The sequence below is a fragment of the Pipistrellus hanaki genome, assembly GCF_964339955.1.
Source record: "Pipistrellus hanaki genome assembly, chromosome: 16".
Taxonomy (NCBI): domain Eukaryota; kingdom Metazoa; phylum Chordata; class Mammalia; order Chiroptera; family Vespertilionidae; genus Pipistrellus; species Pipistrellus hanaki.
This window is the reverse complement of record NC_140518.1, coordinates 17,492,782-17,512,960: the sequence shown is the minus strand read 5'-3', so window position 1 is coordinate 17,512,960 and position 20,179 is coordinate 17,492,782. Positions and strand designations below refer to the sequence as shown.

Here is a 20,179-nt window from a genome sequence, read left to right as displayed (position 1 = left end):
TATCCCTTGCTGAATACACTCCTCTTAAAGTTTTTGCTACCAGACAAAAGTGTGCATGGTTGGACTTCTCCATCTGCTTGGTAATTTGTGCTTCAGGCCCTCCCCAAGGTTCCTGTGCCATAGAGAGGTTCAGCCCTCTCTTTGGTGCTTACTGTGTGTTGTATCCTCTTTCAGTAAGCCTGCACTGGAGGTGTAGCTTGCCTTGGGAATAGTAAGTGCTCTAGATTAGGCAGAATGTTTGATTAGAAAGAGATGGTTGTGGGAACTAAGCAACCACACTTTCTAAAGCTCCTGATAGAGTCAGCAAAGGGGCGTTTGTCCCCTTCTCTAGGTGAACTGCTTAGGAGTTTTAGTCTCAAACTTACCAAGAATTGATTTAATTTTTTTCTCTGTCCCCAATTATTCTATAGCTGAATGCAGTAACTCTAGAGCTAGGGGACATTAAGAAAATTGTGACCTATTTTAGTGTACCAAAAGTAGGATTTTTTTTTTTAATATAAAATGTTTTTCACAATTGCTTGTTGGTTGTTGTATGTGATTGACAAGGCTATGGTCCTTGGGTATATATCTTCAGAAGTTTTTTACTCCTTATACCTTATTAGTAATTGGCATTTCTAGGGGTACCCTAGCACCCCATTCAAAAGAAATGCAAACTGTAGCATATAGAGTGAAATTACACATATATGATGGATGGATAGTTTACAGTGTGCTTATTGCTGCTTTGTTATTATTAGTGTTGAGAATTCCTGTGCTGTATGGAATTCAACACTAATCTGCTATAAGTATGGAGCTGGGTATGTGGAACATTTGCAGGGAAGTTTGTTTCTCCGCTTGTTTTTCCAGGGGTATTCGAGATGACATTGAAGAGGAAGATGACCAAGTGAGTTCCTATGCAGATTTCTATCTTTTATGTTTACCCCACAAAGTCTACACTGGGGACAAGCTAGAGCTTGCCTTCACTGAAATGGCCATTCCTGATACTCAGCAGGGAATGCCATTTGACTTGCTCCTTTTCTTCATGTGTGACCAGTTGGTAATACAAAGATTAACATGGCTTTCATCCATGTTGAAGATGGAACTTTTGATCAACTATAACATCAAAAACAAATATGAGCTTTATTCAGCTTGATTTTTTTTTTTTTTATAATCTAAACTGATGTGTATTCTTATAAATCAAGAAGTAGAGTAGTGTGGGATCCACTGAGGCCTCTAGCAACATCCAACCTCTACCTCTTTCTAGGGGTTCTGTTTGTGATTTTTATGTTTCAAGATGGAACATTAATGATACTCCTTTAGTATTTTTTTCCTCATTGGTCAGTTATGGGCTGGTGAGAAGGGAACCAAAGTGAGCAGTAGCCTTTCCAGGTTTATGAACCTTCTAATCAGTGTCAACTTCTAAACTTGGATTGATAAAGCCACAACATGTGTTCCACAGCTCTGGGCAGGGTAGGTAGACACCCCACCCCAGGAATGCTGTGAAACAGATAGATTTGTACGTCTTCTGTTAAGTTAAATCAGTTTGTAGTACTGTTTCACTCATTTCTTCTGATTGTCCCTCCAAGTACTGCTAGTGTTAAAGGAATCATTGCTAGTAAGAGACTTCTTACTTGGTAGGTATTTAAACTGCAATCATTTGGTACACTGTGTGCACTAATCACAGGAGCAGAAATGTTCCCAATTGTACTTGGTATGATTATGTGCTTGTGCTTTCCTGCAGGAAGCTTATTTTCGATACATGGCAGAGAACCCAACTGCTGGTGTGGTTCAAGAGGAAGAGGAAGATAATTTGGAATATGATAGTGATGGAAATCCAATTGCACCTTCCAAAAAAATCATTGATCCTCTTCCTCCCATTGATCATTCAGAGGTATGGTGTTTTTTGATGAATTTGATTCTTGTTTCAAGCCAATACAGTTTCTTCAGTGTTAAAAATATCTGAGTACTCAATATCTGAGTACTCCTGATTTATACTCCTTATGTCATAAGAATATTTGTTCTTTGGGATCTTGTCTGCTAAGTGATTGAAACAAAAAGGTGACTGAGTGATTGAGGCTTTATAGCCTTTGTTGTTCAAGCTGAATTGCTTGTTCACATCAATTATATGTGAAGAATTTTTTTTTTTTAATATACTTTATTGATTTTTCACAGAGAGGAAGAGAGAGGGATAGAGAGTCAGAAACATCGATGAGAGAGAATCATCGATCAGCTGCCTCTTGCACACCCCCTACTGGGGATGTGCCCACAACCAAGGTGCATGCCCTTGCCCGGAATCAAACCCGGGACCTTTCAGTCCGCAGGCCGACGCTCTATCCACTGAGCCAAACCGGTCCCGGCATATGTGAAGAATTTTTTTTCAATAAATTGTACTGGTGGTCTGTGAGGTCTGAAATGTTGGTGACGGCTGTTCTAGACCATCATTTAACCAACCATCTTTCTTTCAAAATGGACCCTTAGGCCTGCATTTATTTTTTCATTGCTGTAAGCCTTTACTATTTCTCACAGATCTGGAGCAGAAAAAGACTGATCTTTCAAAGGCTACCAGGAATTACAGGTTCCTTAAATTAGGAAAAGAAAATGAGGATATCAGTAAATTCACGTGAAAAAAAATCAGTATTTCATTGAGGTTAAATATTAGACTAGATCTTGGATACCCTAGTGATTCTAGATCTCCAACAATGGTTCTCAAGTGTGGTGCAAAGATTCCTGGAACGATCTTTTCAGGGATTCTACGGAGTCAAAGAATTTTCATAATGCTAAGATTTTTTCTTTTTGTTTACTGGGTCAGCATTTGCATCCGTGCCTAAAATCAATGGTAGATAAAACTGCTAATAGCTTAGCATGAATCAACAGTGGTAACTAGCCCTGGATGAATTTCTCAATGGTTAGTGTCGACACGTGGACTGAAGAGTCACAGGTTCGATTCCTGGTCAAAGGCACATATATCTGTTGCAGGCTCAATCTCCAGCCCTGGTCTCTTTCATGTCAATGGTTCTCTCTCTCCCCTAACTCTTCCCCACCTTACTTTCTTCCCCCACCTCACGCCCTTCCACTCTCTCTAAAAAATATTCTCAGGTGAGGATTAAAAAAGACAGTGGTATCAACTGTTCTTGTAGTCAATATATTCTTTCCTGCTAGACTATCACAGTTTAAAAAAAAAAAAAAAAAAAAAAAAAAAGCCAGCTTCACTTTAGAATATCTTTGAAACAGCCCAGCTGGCATGGCTCAGAGGTTGAGCATCAACCTATGAACCAAAAGGCAATGGTTCGATTCCCGGTCAGGACATGCCTAGGTTGCAGGCTTGAGGGGGGGTCATTCAGGAGGCAGCTTATTAATGATTACATCTTATCATTGATGTTTCTACCTCTCCCTCTCCCTATCTGAAATCAATAAAAATATATTGAAAGAATAAAGCATTTAGGTGTTTGAGTTGTGAGCTGAACTAGCTGTTTTTCTCATGGAATACCGTTTTCAATTGAGAAAATGAATGACACTTTAAGGAAAACAATTAAAAGTGTTTATTGCCAAGGATAGAAGCTTAAAACTTTCAAACAAAACTTAGAATTTTGGAAACATATTCATCACAGTGAGCTTGTCAGCTTTTTTATATGTAAAGTCTGTGGTAATGAAATTGATGGTAATAACTGTGATTTTAAAAATATCTGTATATAATGAAATTTTACCATTTGAATCACCTGCATACTACCTCATAAACCTCAGAAAATGTGTTTTCAAAATGGCCAGTGCATGACATTACACAATCATGCATGAATAAAGACTCCCATTCAAAGTATATGATAGATTCATTGGTTATAATGTAACAGACTGTAAAAAGTTCATGATATGGTTTCAGATTACACAGTGAAAATAACCTGTAAGAAATGACTTGTCAAGTTTTAGTATAGAATTGAAGAAGAATAAAAATCCACAAGAATATGAAAAGGCTGCTAATAAATAATTTCCTTTTCCAACCACATATCTGTGAGGGGCCAGATTTTTCCTGGACTGAAAGCAACCTATCACAACAATTTACATGTAGTAGGAACCATTTTCTTTTGTCAGAAATTAAAGAGACTTCTAAAAATGTGAAACAATGTTGTCAAAGTTATTTTTGTTAAAGCATTTATGTTAAAGTATAATGGTTTATTATAAATTTTTAAAAAAACATTTTTACTGATTTCAGAAAGGAAGAGAGAGAGAGAGAAATATTGGTGATGAGAGAGAATCATTGATCAGCTACCTTCTGCACCCCTTACACTGGTTATTAAGCCCACAACCTGGGCATGTGCCTTGACCAGGAATCAAACTGTTGATGCTCAACCACTAAGCTATGCTGGTCAGGCTGTTGTTATTTTTTAAATGAATTAATAAATTTAAAAATTTTTGTTTTAATTTTAACACAGTACATATCAATAACTATAACCCACATAAATGAAAAGTCGTGTTTTTGTTAAGTGTAAAGGGTACCTGAGGCGAAAAAGTTTGAGAACCACTGGTCTAGTCAATTTTCTAAATGTTTCCTTTTGTCTAAATGCTATCACATAATGCATGTGACAGTGAAACAAAATATTTGAACCTGATCTAGGAAGAAGTATAGAGTAAAAATCCAGTAAGGAAAAACATGCAAGTACTTGAAATAATCGTCTAATAAAAATCTTTGACAAAGTGCTCAAACTTCATCATCCTGGGGTATTCCCAGTTGTTCTTATGAAATGGGTAGTCTGTTAGGAGAGACTAGAAGAAAGGGAAGATTATCCTTTCTACTTAAAAGTAGCTTTCTTCTCATTCTGTTTCTTCCTTAACATAAAAATTTACATGTTTATATATAAAATTTGTGAACAAAATAAAAATTCTTGCTCTCAGGGAGCTTCCATTCTTATAAAGAGAACTAAAGGAAATGGTAAAGACTCCATTATGTGCAGCAGCATTGTGGGGCTCATTAACAAAAGTTCCTGCCTGACAGGCAGACTGTAAAACCTTTTGTTGCTAGTGCTATAGAAAGATAATTAGGCTTTATCCAGAATTATGACATTTTTGACCACCCAGTAAAGACTTACATTCTCCTTAAATAAGTTTATTGTAAACGTACCATGTTGTCAAAAAGAAAATCATTTAACACATTCCCGTGTGGTGGTGTGCTTCTGCTTTGTGTTGTTAGTACAGTGAGCTATGAAGAGGAGCAGAAATTACTTCTTCCCCCTTGGAATTGGAAATGCTTGGTCATTCCTTTTTTAAAAGTTATGTAAACAATTCCATGTTAAAAAGAATAGAACTTCCTCTACACACAGATCTGTCCCCAAAGGAAATATTAGAAATATTTTTAAATGCTTTGAGCTAAGTGAGTGAACAGCTTACTCTAAAACACTTAAATGTTATAGGGTGGGCTATTTTAAAATCTGAAGCCTTTGGCATTGTAAATTCCTTTTTATTTTATCTTTATTTTTCAAAATATTACATATATCCCCTCTGACCCCCCCCCCTTTTTACCCTGCCCTCTACCCTCCACTCCCCTAAAGTGTTTTTTTTCTTTTTTCTTTTTTCTTTTTTTTTTTTAATTTTTATTTCAGAGAGGAAGGGAGAGGGAGAGAGAAACATCAATGATGGGAATCATTGATTGGCTGCCTCCTGCATGCCACCCTCCTGGGGATCGAGCCCACAATCCAGGTATCTGCCCTTGACAGGAATTCAACCTGGGACTCTTCAGTCTGCAGGCAATGCTGTATCTACTGAGCCAAACTGGCTAGAGCTGAAATGTGTTCTTAAGAGTCTCTTTAGAAAGCAGGTTGGTGTTTATATTGGAAAATGGGATTAGGGAATGGTACTAGCTGTACTTTGGGGATGTTTGTCAGGAATAAGTGAATTCCTTTGTTCTCTGTCTGGTTTTGGCTTTGTAATATTTGTAAAAGGTTATTTTGCATTAAAGTCAAACTCACAGGATTGACTCTTGAATTCTAGACTAACTTTGAATAATTGGACCTGCAGATTGACTATCCACCATTTGAAAAAAATTTTTACAATGAACATGAAGAGATCACAAACCTCACCCCACAGCAGCTAATAGATCTTCGGCATAAGCTCAATCTTCGGGTAAGTCCAACCATTAAGCTAGATATTCTTAATCTTGAATTTCTTTTCTAATGGTCTCTGAACTGTCTTTGGTAGAGTAATAATTATATTGCTTGGGCTCATTTGTCTAGTTTTTATTATGTTAGTCTTCCAGCTCTTTGAGGATAGGATTGTATTCTTGCATGTGACACACATAAATGCTAAATGTGTTCAGTCAACTCTGTATGTTGTATGGAACAATATGTCATCGCACTCTTAAAATTAATCAGCAAGTATTTCTCCAACAAATACAGTGTTTTGAGAACTGTGTTTGGTGGGCTAGAGATGAAGGGTAGGAATCACCATCTTCAGAAGAGAAGACAAGATCAGTAGATGTGATCAATACGTAAAGTCAGAATATCTCAAAATTAATAAACACTTGCTTCTCAGATTACATACAGCACAGTTGTTTTTTTTAATTAGAAGACATTAACACCTTTTAAAAATTGAAAATCACTAATTTCACAGTAATAGTTTAAATTGCCCACCCAGAAAGTTTAGGTTATACATTGGCCATGCTGTTTAGGGTGCTGCTCGATGTTAGTAAAGTGAAACACACACAGGTAATACGGTGATATCTTCTTGGTGTGGACAGCTTTCTGGCCTATACCTTACCAGTTGTTATGTGATGTTTGAATTACTTTTTTCTGAGAGTGTATATGTGTGTGTCCATTTGCCAAAATTCTCCCCCTTCCTCTCCCCCCCCCCCCCCCCCAAAAAAAAGCCTTTTACACAAAATCCTGAGTAGAAATAGATAGCATCACCAGAGGAAGCATTGAAAGGTTATCACTGTTGGGATCAACATGGAAATTATAAGCTTCATTTTTTACCTGGGTACGGTATAGTGCTTGACAATGTCTAGACCATCACTAAGTGGAGCATTAACTCTTCAAGCATGACTAAATGTGGAAATGGCGGACATCTTTGTAACCATATTTAGAGCTTATTTGCACTCTTTATTTTAAGAGCAAATTTTATTTTTTTCTACCATCTGGCTAATAGTTACGCAAATGGTAAAAAATAAAATGACCTTTTTCTTTTTTCTTATATTTTATTGATTTTTTACAGAGAGGAAGGGAGAGGGATAGAGAGCTAGAAACGTCGATGAGAGAGAAACATTGACCAGCTGCCTTCTGCACACCCCCTACCGGGGATGTGCCTGCAACCAATGTACATGCCCTTGACCGGAATCGAACCCGGACCTTCCAGTCCGCAGGCCGACTGAGCCAAACCGGTTTCGGCAAAATGACCTTTTTCAATGAATTGAACAATTATTTTTAATTTCTTACTGAAAATTAATTTTTATTAAAGAGATGTCTAGGCACTTAATCATTTTAAACATATGACAGTTACCTCAGGAATATTTATCCTGGAGTTTTTTATATAAGTTTTTAGATCTATTAATTTTCTTACCTTTTTGAACAGCATGTGCTTTTGGCTACAGACTTACATTTTCACGTTATATTCAAGCTAAATACTAGGTACCGGTAAATTTTGTTGAACTTCCAGTGCTGTTGATTTTGAAATACAAATCATTCCTGGGAATTGTCTTTCCCATAGGTCTCTGGTGCTGCACCTCCTCGACCAGGAAGCAGTTTTGCTCATTTTGGGTTTGATGAACAACTTATGCACCAGATTCGGAAATCTGAATACACACAGCCCACTCCAATACAGTGTCAGGTAAGTAAAGCATACTGAAGGGAAAATGAAGTAGAATGATAATCAGTGACTGTGTTTTATTTTACAAACAAGTCAAATCAATAAAACACTAGTTAGTGCAGCCCTGGCCAGTGTGGCTCAATTGGTTGGAGCATCGTCTTCTACATCAAAAGGTGGCAGGTTTGATTCCCCATTAGGGCACATACTCAGGTTGTGGGTTCAAATCCTGATGTTTCTCCCCCTCCCTCTCTCCCCGGCCCTCTCCCCCTTCCTCTTTTTAAAATCAATTAAAAACACACAACACTGATTAGTGCGGAACTGAATTGACATGGGTCGAATGTATCCATATATTCCCTCTGTAGCTTTGTCTTCAACATTTGCTTCAAATAAGGGGAGAGGAGGGAAGATATACATGAAATACAAAAGTATAATAAAAAAGATTTATATGTGGCCCAGCCAAAGATTTCTGGTTGAGTGTCATTTTGTGAACTAAAAGGTTGCCCATTCGATTCCCTGTCAGAACACATACACGGGTTGCGGGTTCAATCCCTCTCCCCCCCCGCCCCCCTCAAGATCATAGTGTGTACAGAAAGCAACTGATCGGTGTTTTTCTCTAGCATCAATGTTTCTATACCCCCACCTCCAAGCATGTCCTCGGTTGAGGATAAAATAAAAAAAATAAAGATTTCTGTGTGGACAAATTTAGTACTGTCAGTTACTAAGATCCCTTTGGCTGTGGCCTGAAAATTCTCATAATTGAAAGTAGTAACTTCTATTTCACATTTATATATGGGATTTATTCATTCCTGCACCAAAATTGAGAATTTTATGTATGTGGATAGGGCAGTCTGTACCTTCCTAAGGAGACAAGATCTTAAAAATTTTGGTAACCTACTTATAAATTACAATTTTTTTATTTCTATATTTTAAGCAAAATAAAATCATTCATATTTTGTAAATCGTGGCTGATCCACCATGAAGAGAATGATAAATATTTCTTTCAAATCAAGAAGTTTAGGGGAATGCCACGTACTTTTTGTTATTCCATAGTTAGTATGCATAGCCCAGGATAATTTTGTTCCAGTGAAAATGAATGTCATTAATAGTCATATACTCCTTCCCTGCGATTTCCTTTAGTACATCTTCACAATAGAAGTGGATATACTTTCTTTTTCTCTAGGGTGTGCCTGTGGCATTAAGTGGAAGAGACATGATTGGTATTGCCAAAACAGGCAGTGGAAAAACTGCTGCCTTTATCTGGCCCATGCTGATTCATATAATGGACCAGAAGGAACTGGAACCAGGTGATGGACCAATTGCAGTGATTGTGTGTCCTACGAGGGAGCTTTGCCAGCAGGTATGTGCTTTGTATAGAAATGCCTCCTTGCAAATGTGAACTAGCAAGGGACCAACCAGTCAAGTGGGTAGAATTACCAGGAAACTTTTTTTCAGTTGTGATAAAATACACATCAAATTTCTCATTTTAACCATTTGTAAATGTGCAGTAGAGTGGCATTAAATACATTTACATTGAGCTACCAGGAAACTTTTGGAAAATAATGTTATACTAGAGGCCTGGTACATGAAATTGTGCACGGGTAGGGTCCTTAGACCTGGCCAGCAATCAGGGCTGATCTGTGGGGCAACTGGTGGGGAAATTGGGGGGCCCCCTGCTGGCACCCGCCTTGGCTGGCCTGGGGCCTGCAGGCTGGGGACAGCTCCTGCGTTGAGCATCTACCCCCTGGTGGTCAGTGCATGTCATAGCAACCAGTCATTCCATTTTTTGGTCGATTTGCATATTGGGCTTTTATTATATAGGATATTTCTATATAACCAAATACACACTTTTCTTTGAAAAACTGTTTTAAGATTTTTAAAAATGCTATAAGAATTGTCTTAAGTATTTTCTAGCATTTTATTTTCTGACATTGTATTCTATGTGTTTGTATAACTCCCTTTTTTGTTGTGACAAAGGTTTTTGTCAGAATTTGTTAATGTGTTGTTATGTCCACAACTTTTTAGATCCATGCAGAATGTAAGCGGTTTGGGAAAGCATATAATCTTCGATCAGTGGCCGTGTATGGAGGGGGAAGCATGTGGGAGCAGGCCAAGGCCCTTCAGGAAGGGGCGGAGATTGTTGTGTGTACTCCAGTAAGTATGTCTTGGATTTAAATTGCTTCTCGGCCTCTGTTTGTATGGAAAAGTGGTTAGTTATTAGAGGGACTTCCCCCCTAAAATGTGGTAGAGAATACTCTGGTGAGTGACAGCCTGTAGCTTTGATTTAATTTTGATTAATTACTAAAATAGTCCAATAAGATTCTCTGATCTATATATTAATAGCTACAAATTTCCCTCTATTTAAAATAATTTTTCTTATGTTCTAGAAAATGGATGAGGTCACTGAAAGTATCAAGAATCAGAAAGACATTCAAAGTATAGTCAGGCTGTCTAGAAGAGTAGTCTAAACATTAAAGCCCATCAGTAAGGTTTTAAATTAGATCATTTCAGAATGCCTCACAAAAATTATTCTGGCCCTTTTCCTACAATTTAAATCACAATGTAAAGGAAGAATCATGGGGTTTTCAAAATTTCTGGGTTTCTTTAGGCTTTGTCCAGGCTGTCAGACCAGGGTCTGATATAGTCTAAGACATATTAATACTTTTGCTAGGAACACAACTCTAGAAAGTTGTTTTAAATGCCTTTAATTTTATTTACTAATCATTTTCTGGTTCTCATAGGGCCGACTGATCGATCATGTGAAGAAGAAAGCTACCAATCTCCAGAGAGTCTCTTACCTTGTATTCGATGAAGCAGATCGAATGTTTGACATGGGATTTGGTATGCTCTGAATACCAGTGTCTTCTGTCCCTCATCTGATGATACTAGTTTTTCCCATGTCTGAACTTAGCAACTTTTTTTTTCATGAGAGAAGCTAAAAATATTCCTGGGGAGGGTTAGAAGCTATTCTTAGGAGTTCTCTCAGGAAAAGTATGTTAGGTGTGAATGGGTTGAGGACAATTGAAAAATGCCTTTGTATATAGGGGGATTTTGGCTTTATGCTTTATTTTTATTCATATGCCTTTGATTGTGGATGTCAAGGTCTGTGTTCTTAGTTGGGTGGATGTCATGTCATTCAAGGACCTTTGTTCTCCTGTCTTCCTTCACTAACCTGGCTGTGTGAAAATTCTAACTTTATTGATTGAAACACTACTGGGCCTACCCCAATTGGGTGGAGGACAAAATGCTTTCTGAGTTTCATAATGAATAATAGATCTAGAAGTTTTAAAGTTTTCTTATTTCTTTCTTTTCCCCTTAATTCTTATAACCTTTCATATGAAGATTTTTACTAAAATGACTTTTTCAGGCATCCCAAACTGTATTGCAGAGTTAAAATATTAATTTTATGTTTCTACTTCTTCCAGAGTACCAGGTGCGATCCATCGCCAGTCATGTCCGTCCTGACAGACAGAGTATGTATGCAGCATTTTTATTAAGCCACATTTGTACTCAGAATAAGCTCCTCTATTTATTTTATAAGCACTTAGTTGTGGCAGCAAAAATGATCATGTGAGTGTACTGGTGAGAACTATAAAGGGTGAGATAATGACTGTTTATCTGAGCTGCACAGGACCTTAGAGGTCATCAGTTATAATTCACTCGTTGTTATAGATAATAAATACTAAGGCAGAGGATTGAGTGACTTGCTCCAATTTATACAGTTTTATTTGGTAGAGGCAATGCAGAATGCAGATCTGATTTCTGTTAACCATATGACAACCCTGTCTTAACAGAAAATTTATAAAAATAGAGTAATATCAAGCCTTTTTTCCTTAGTCAGTTTTTTTTGGTTTGTTTTTTGTTTTAGCTAAGATTAAAGTTCAAGTAGGCTTATTTTTAAAAAACGGAGTATTTTTTAAAAACAATATTTTAAATGTTAGTAGAAAAAAAAGAAGTCATACTGTTTCTTTAACAAAATTTAATTTACCTTTTAGCTCTCTTATTCAGTGCAACTTTTCGGAAAAAGATTGAAAAACTGGCCAGAGACATTCTGATCGACCCTATTCGAGTGGTGCAAGGAGATATTGGAGAGGTAACCTTAGCAGGGCTGGATGGGACCCCAATAGGTTATTTCTCAGATTATGGAGACATGGTATGAATTTCTCACTACTGAGAGGAAAAATATTATGTATTATGGGTGAGGCAGCATGTTTCAAATTTGCTTTAAATTTAAATATCCAAAGAGAAGGGAAACCCTGTTGGTTAGAACATGGTCTTTATATACCATGGTTGCGGGTTTGATCCCCGGCTAGTGCCCATACAAGAACTAACCAATGGATGCATAAATAAGTGCATCCATTTTTTACTTTTTTTATAAATAACATTTGTGGGGGGAAAAGAAGCAAGCTTTGCCTAGAAAGACTATCAGGATAGAACTGACATTTAAAATGATGGAGGGAGGAAGTCTGCACAGCATGGAGTGGGGGACTCGAACAGCCTGGTAAAAATGAGTTACAGGCCGAAACTGGTTTTGCTCAGTGGATAGAGCGTTGGTCTGCGGACTGAGAGGTCCCAGGTTTGATTCCGGTCAAGGGCATGTACCTTGGTTGCGGGCACATCCCCAGTAGGAGGTGTGCAAGAGGCAGCTGATCGATGATTCTCTCTCATCGATGTTTCTAACTCTCTTCCTCTCTGTAAAAAAATTGATAAAATATATTAAATAAAAAAAAAAGTTACGGGTTTTTTCCTTACCTGTGTGGAAAATTTCTCTGAATTGTGATTTGGAATTCAGTTAAGGCTGCCTTGAGAATTCCTTAAGTTGCTTGCCATGTTTATTAAAGTTCTGAGCAGTTAGCATTTTGACAGTGTCCATTCTTTATTTTTGAGTCCCTTCTGTGTCCGTGGATGAATTCTACTAGGAACAGTGAGTGGGAGGGGCAGAAGGCAGCTTAATTTATTAAGAATAATCTGAGTAGTAGGCATAAAAAACATTGCGGTTAGCAGATTAGTTGGTTGGTACATGTACACATTAGGGGAGATGGAGAGCACAGTGTTTGAGAAAGGGACCTAAGTTTTGAGTGCACTTGACTTGATGAAGGAAGGCCCAGAAGAAAGATTGTTTAAGGTTCTGCTAGGTGCAAGTAAAACATGTGATGTCTGGTCCCTGTTCAGGTGCCCTGTGGAACAAATGTCACAATCCTCTGTTCCATTTCTTCCTTTTCAGGCAAATGAAGATGTGACACAGATTGTGGAAATTCTCCATTCCGGGCCTAGTAAATGGAACTGGCTTACCCGGCGGCTGGTCGAGTTTACCTCTTCAGGGAGTGTTCTCCTGTTCGTTACTAAAAAGGCCAATGCTGAGGAGCTGGCCAATAACCTTAAACAGGAGGATCATAATCTTGGGCTGCTTCATGGGGACATGGATCAGAGTGAAAGAAACAAGGTCATTTCAGACTTTAAGAAAAAGGACATCCCCATCCTGGTGGCCACAGATGTTGCAGGTAGGATATGAATTTCCCCAATAATCTTAGGTTTCTGTGCTATAAGGGTGCTCTGCCTTGTTACACAAAACCTGTAATACCTGATCAAGCTGATTGAAGGTACTCTGCTGGCCTGGCTGGCCATACCCCATGGAGCCATTTAGAGTACACTGATCATAACCAGAAAGATGTTAATTTCTCAGCCTCAAGGCATATTTGAAGCTGATTTTAATTTTTTATATATTCCTGGTACAGACAGGCCATGGCAGGTTATTGATGGCAGATGTTATATATCTTACAGTAGGTGGCCCCGCATCATAGAATCTACAATAGTGGCATTTGTTCTAGAATAGTAACTTGTATCTCAGCTCAGCAAACCACACACTTTGCCTAGATAAGAATGGAATCTGGGCCTGACTGCAGTGGCTCAGTGGTTGATCGTTGACCTATGAACCTGGAGGTCACGGTTTGATTACCAGTCAAGGCATATACCTGGGTTGCAGGCTCGATCCCCAGTAGGGGGCTTGTAGGAGGTAGCCGATCAATGATTCTCTTCATTAATGTTTCTATATCCATCTCCTGTCCTCTCTGAAATCAATTGTGTGTGTGTGTGTGTGTGTGTGTGTGTGTGTAATGGAACCTGGATTCTTAAGAGATTTTAGTATTTGGCTTTACTTTGCTTTTTTGTTTGTTTTTTAAAATATATTTTTATTGATTTCAGAGAGGGAGAGAGAGCGAGAAACATCAATGATGAGAGAGAATAATTGATCGGCTACCTCCTTGCATACCCCCTACTAGGGATCCAGCCCGCAACTAGGCATGTGCCCTTGACCAGAATTGAACCAGGACTCTTCAGTCTGCAGGCCAGTGCTCTATCCACTGCGCCAAACCAGCTAGGGCAGGTTTACTTTGGTTTTTGATTCCTGATGAATAAAAGAATTTGGTTTATTATTTCAGCCCGTGGTCTGGACATTCCTTCAATTAAGACTGTCATCAACTATGATGTGGCTCGAGACATTGATACCCATACTCACAGGATTGGCCGCACAGGACGAGCGGGTGAGAAGGGTGTGGCCTATACCTTGCTAACCCCCAAGGACAGCAATTTTGCTGGTGATCTTGTCCGGAACTTGGAAGGAGCCAATCAACATGTTTCCAAGGAACTCCTAGATCTGGCAATGCAGGTGAGGGGCTGCAACACTCTTCAGGTTGCTCCAAGTTGTAAAACTAAACTAGGTGATCAAATTCCAACAAGCCTGATGCAGATAACCTAGAAACATGTCAAGAAAGGAGTGGGGGTGGGGAGAATAATGCTTAGAGGTACTGATTAGTTTTGTAAGGGCATTAAAATTCATCTGGTTATCTTCTCATCCTCTCCTCTCGGCAGCATCTATGAAGTGTAATTTCAAAGATGGCTTCTATTCCTCCCAAACTGTCTTCTCTTTTGGGGGCTAAAAATGTGTGATGTCTTAAAAAATTATGTATTGAACTATTCCTCATAGACTTAGATCTCAGATTTTATTTATTTATTTATTTGTTTGTTTGTTTTAATATATTTTATTGATTTTGTACAGAGAGGAAGGGAGAGAGATAGAGACTTAGAAACATCGATGAGAGAGAGTCATCGATCAGCTGCCTCTTGCACACCCCCTACTGGGGATGTGCCCGCAACCAAGGTACATGTCCTTGACCAGAATCGAACCCAGGACCTTTCGGTCCCCAAGCTGACGGTCTATCCACTGAGCCGAACCGGTTTCGGCAGATCTCAGATTTTAGACCACACTGATTACCAGTCCAAAATTGAGTGAACCATTCTACCGAATTAAATCTTAAATTGTGTTAATACATGCAGTCCCCAAATTACAAATTTGTTCAGAATACATATTCTGTTAGCAGAGACTTACATGTTTTTCAGATAGGCCAGCCTAATAGCATTTTTACCCATAATGCAGTTGTCATGTGGTCTTGAGAGTAGTTTCCTCCCCTTTCCTGGGTATAGAGAGCCAATCCTAAACTGAAGGTTTAAACAAGATACATCCCTTTTTATGCCTCAGGCTTCCTGTGCTCTCAGACTGATCAGCTTCTCTCACCTTTGCCAAGCTTGCCCTGCCTCTCGAGAACTTTGGCATGTCAGCCAAAGCTCTAACCTCTCCCAGAGATGTTTGCATTCTGAAGAGAATGTGAATAAATCTGATTAGTAGTATTCTGGCAATGATTAAGTTCAATGAAAACTTTAAGGTCTTATGGGTAAATAAAATTTTATTTTTTTATGTGACTACCAGTCTGGCCTAGAGTGAATTCTAATAAACCTCACGTCACAGTGTTTTTTCCCCCTACTTCTGAACCCAGTAATACTTTAAAAGCTCTGAATTTTTATGTCCAGTGGTATGTATAGATTGAAAAATAGAAAATAAATTCACGCCAAAACCGGTTTGGCTCAGTGGTAGAGCGTCGGTCTAAGGACTGAAAGGTCCCAGGTTCGATTCCGGTCAAGGGCATGTACCTTGGTTGCGGGCACATCCCTGGTAGGGGGTGTGCAAGAGGCACCTGGTCGATGTTTCTCTCTCATCGACGTTTCTAGCTATCTCTCTCCCTTCCTCTCTGTAAAATATCAATAATATATATATATTTTTTAAAATAAATAAATAAATTCACTTTCCTTAAGGAAGTTAGAAGTGGCCAGCGTAACCAGTTACTTCCCTTATTGAAAAAGGAGCAATAAAGGAAGCCTTAGATAAGGATCTGAGCCTCCTGACAAATGGGTGGATTAAACTACCTAAAGGAAGTGAATCTGTGGTTCTGGGCTAAAGATGAGCAAAAAGTCTTCCCTTCCCCTTAGTTTCCTCTTCCATCTTATCCTTCCTCTGGCCCCTCCCTTCTCCCTATCCTGGCTAACCTTAAATTGTGTTCAATGCAGAATGCCTGGTTTCGGAAGTCCCGCTTCAAAGGAGGGAAAGGCAAAAAGCTGAACATTGGTGGAGGAGGCCTGGGCTACAGGGAGCGGCCTGGACTAGGCTCTGAGAACACAGTGAGTCCATTCTACAATGGTGCCCTGTCAGTCACCGGGGACTGGCACTATGCTTTGTGTCTGGAAGGCAAAACAGGTTGGGCACTTAACGTGGTAAGGCTGGTCCTGAGTAACGGTAGGACTATTCTCTGCCTGAGAAAGCCTCAAGAGTTCAGAGCCCTGTCAGGAAGGAAGCTTGTGTTTAATTTGCTGGCTTACCTCTGTGTTAATGCCGGTTCTTACTGTTGTGACTTCTATTGAGGAAGGACCTTGATGTGCTCAGGAAATCAGTCTAGGTTAGCGGCGGTTCCTGGACTAGCAGTAAATGGAGACTCATGCCCCACCGCAAACCTGGGGAATCAGAAACTCTGGATGTGGGACCCCACGGTCTGTTTTCCCAACACTGGCCTAAATCGAGCCTGCTGCTAGACATTGCCACAAGGTCACTGTGTAGATTCTAGTTGTGTCTTGTAACTAAACTCAGGAATGATTGCTACATTCTCTGGGAAATTTCATCAGAGAGAGGAGAAAGCGCTTTTCTCAAAAATCAGGTAGCAAAAGCTCTCCCTGATTCGCTGTCTTAACTGTCTATTTCCTGTTACTCTAATTCCTAAGCCAAGTCTACATTTCTGGATTATTATATATAGTTAGCGTGGTACCTTTGAGAAGTAATCTGTTACCACATTACAGGCATGATGATGATGTGGATAAGGATGTTAGCTAATACTGAGCACTTACTACATGCCAGGTCCATTCCAAGCAGGCACACATATTAACTCAGTCTTCTCAGTCACTCACGAAGAGTACAGATAAAAAACAGAGGCACCCAAGGTTACACACTGGTAAGTGACAAAGCTGAGTTTCAGACTCAAGGGTCTGGATTCAAAGAATGTGCATACTGCCTTGTGGCCTTTCTATATAATTTTTACATAATTACATAAACATGTTCATGTTTGTATATAAATAATGCCACATAGTCAGCTTTGGGCATAATCTGATCTCATTTCTGATTATTTAGGATTAATTTCCAGAAATAGAAATACTGGGTTGAAAGGCATTGAGTTTTTATTTTTATTATTGTTGTTATTTTTTTTAAAGTTCCTTTTGCATTTTTACAGAGACATTCTATTTATCTGTATGTGGAAAATACAAATGGCACCAAATGCTTGAGGATCATGCTCTTTTTAAAAAATATATATTTTATTGATTTTCTACAGAGAGGAACGGAGAAGGATAGAAAGCCAGAAACATAGATGAGAAACATCGACCAGCTACCTCCTGCACACCCCCTACCGGGGATATGCCCGCAACCAATGTACAATACATGCCCTTGACCGGAAACGAACCTGGAACCTTTCAGTCTGCAGACTGATGCTCTATCCACTGAGCTAAACCGGTTTCGGCAGGCATTGAGTTTTTAAATTATTCTTCATTGCCATACCTTTTCTCACAAAGCATAACTTCCTAAAAAAATTCTGTTCCCTTTCCCACTCGTTTTCAGTATGTTGAGGCCTAGTCTATAGCAAGGGCTTTCCTACTTGAGTCCATTCTTAAGGTGTGCTTATTTTTTAGGATCGAGGAAATAACAACAATGTAATGAGCAACTATGAGGCCTACAAGCCCTCCACAGGAGCCATGGGAGATCGGCTGACGGCAATGAAAGCTGCTTTCCAGGTAGGAGATCAGCATTTAGGTAAAAGCATCAGCAGTAATTCTTGGGCAATGATGGGGGGGCTAGTATAGCTCCGTTGCTGGGCTCAGTACTGGGTTTAGGACCTCTCACTGCTTCCCATTTTGAACACGAGCTGTAGCTAACCTAGATGCAGAAACCCCTCCTGCTGTCATCCACTTCAGGCACGCGGAGCCCAGGGCTGTTGCACTGCAGCAGGATTGCTGTTCCCTCCCTGCCTCACCAACCCCCTGTGTTGCCCTCATCAAAGGCTGCTGCTATCTGGTTGACAGTAATCTTTTAACTAAGAAAAATTTGATTTTGTATCTCAGGAACTCTTCTTTTACCCCTCCGGTTAGCTGGCCTTAATTTACATATTTTATCCATCTCCAGACTAATACGCACAGAAGCCACAGGATTGTGGGGCCATCAGGATGCTAAAGTCACAGGGCCAAGATAGAATGGATACTCGTGTGTGAACACCCTAGTTCCTATATATCATTGCCAAGCTTATTATATATTAGTTTCTTGAACTCACCATCATAACTATTTTCATTCTCTTTCTCTTTCAGTCACAGTACAAGAGTCACTTTGTTGCCGCCAGCTTAAGCAACCAGAAAGCTGGAAGTTCTGCTGCTGGGGCAAGTGGATGGACAAGTGCAGGGAGCTTGAATTCTGTACCATCTAATTCAGCCCAGCAGGGTCTTAACAGTCCTGACAGCCCCGCTGCTAGTGCCACCAAGAGCGTCCCAGGCTTTGGCAATTCTGGGAATCTCAGCAGTGCCCCAGTGACCTACCCCACTCCCGGAGCCCAGGGAGTCAACAACACAGCTTCAGGGAATAACAGCCGAGAAGGGATTGGGGGTAGCAATGGGAAGAGAGAGAGATATACTGAGAACCGGGGTGGTAGCCGTCACAGCCATGGAGAGAGTGGCAATCGGCACGGTGATAGCCCACGTCATGGAGATGGTGGTCGCCATGGAGATGGATACCGCTATCCAGAAAGCAGCAGCCGTCATACTGATAGCCATCGTCATGGGGAGAACAGACATGGAGGAGGTGGAGGCCGACATGGAGAGAGCCGAGGTGGAAATGAAGGTCGAGGTGGAAATGATGGTCGAGGTGCAAACGAAGGTCGAGGTGCAAACGATGGTCGAGGGGCAAACGATGGTCAAGGGGCAAACGATGGTCGAAGTGCAAATGATGGCTGGAATGGTGAAAGCAGGAAAGAAGGTTGTAATCGTGAGAGCAAGATGGACCCCAAGGTGGTGGATAGCAGTAAGATGGATAAGATGGACAGCAAGACAGATAAGACAGCTGATGGTTTTGCTGTCCCCGAGCCACCCAAGCGCAAGAAAAGTCGATGGGACAGTTAGATGGTATGTGCTGAAGTGTGAAATCCTTTGTTATTTTTAGAAAGATTTTTGGTAATTACGTGTCTCAGGGCTGGGTTGGGGTGGGGCCCAAGGTGTAAGGACCCCCTACCCTTAGTGGGTAGCTGGCACTTAGAGACATGACTCCTTCATCTGGATCGTTTTTTGCATTATTTTGGGGGGCTGCTTTGATCATAAGCAGTGAGAGCTGGGAAGCGTCTTTTGGCTCTGGGTTTGTTGTGAGGGCCTTACAGGATATAAAACTAGGTTTATATCATATGTAGTGTGTATTTTTTACTGTCAGCTTATAAACATCTATAAGTTAAAACCTTTTTCTTAGCCATGTGCCCAGACGGGCCCTGTTAGGGATGTTTGGGAAGCACTTTGGGGCTTCCAATACATTTGCAGGGAAGGGAGGTGTCTGATTCCAAGTGGAGTTGATGCTCAGGTCTGTTTCCAGCCCTGAGACTGGAAGCAGCAGCCTGTAGTGGAATCCCAGAGCCACTACTATTAAGAAGTGAGAAATAATCCTAAAAACAGGATTGCTCCAGGTCTGAAGTGTTGCTAAATTTCAAACCCCAACAGCTTTTAACTGTTCTTCCCCCTATTTCATTGTGTTGTTTTTTTTTTTTTTTTTTAACTTACCACAATGGTAGAAAAATGTTTTGCTGAAATGATTTTGATGATTTTTGTTTATGTTGTTTATAAAGGAAATATACATACTTCAAATTTTGTGACTTTGTGAAGGTTTCTTTAAGATGTGCATTCTTTTCTGCTTGCTCTAGTAAATGTTTTACTACTGGGACCTGTGGATTGTCTGTCATTTCTACCTCAGGAGTCAGAACATGTTAAATGGGATTTAGAACAATGCAGCACCAAAGTTAGCACTTAA

At 39.8% G+C, this 20,179-nt stretch overlaps 1 protein-coding gene across 2 annotated transcripts in view; it reads left to right on the top strand.

Annotated features, from left to right (window-relative positions):
* DDX42 (DEAD-box helicase 42) overlaps positions 1-20,092 on the top strand; it is a 32,140-nt gene extending 12,048 nt beyond the window's left edge. Inside the window, exons 6-20 of one of the 2 annotated variants that reach the window (XM_084863775.1) lie at positions 844-880; positions 1,718-1,867; positions 5,980-6,084; positions 7,663-7,782; positions 8,942-9,118; positions 9,784-9,912; positions 10,500-10,599; positions 11,184-11,231; positions 11,754-11,851; positions 12,983-13,259; positions 14,196-14,422; positions 16,156-16,266; positions 17,818-17,919; positions 18,487-19,054; positions 19,091-20,092. In XM_084863775.1, coding sequence (XP_084719901.1) covers positions 844-880; positions 1,718-1,867; positions 5,980-6,084; positions 7,663-7,782; positions 8,942-9,118; positions 9,784-9,912; positions 10,500-10,599; positions 11,184-11,231; positions 11,754-11,851; positions 12,983-13,259; positions 14,196-14,422; positions 16,156-16,266; positions 17,818-17,919; positions 18,487-19,054; positions 19,091-19,290 — 2,449 coding nt within the window. In that variant the 3' untranslated portion in view covers positions 19,291-20,092. Of the gene's footprint in view, positions 1-843; positions 881-1,717; positions 1,868-5,979; positions 6,085-7,662; positions 7,783-8,941; positions 9,119-9,783; positions 9,913-10,499; positions 10,600-11,183; positions 11,232-11,753; positions 11,852-12,982; positions 13,260-14,195; positions 14,423-16,155; positions 16,267-17,817; positions 17,920-18,486 lie in introns of both variants that reach the window. The other variant, XM_084863774.1, reaches the window with a different exon arrangement.
* The last annotated feature ends 87 nt before the right edge of the window (positions 20,093-20,179 follow it).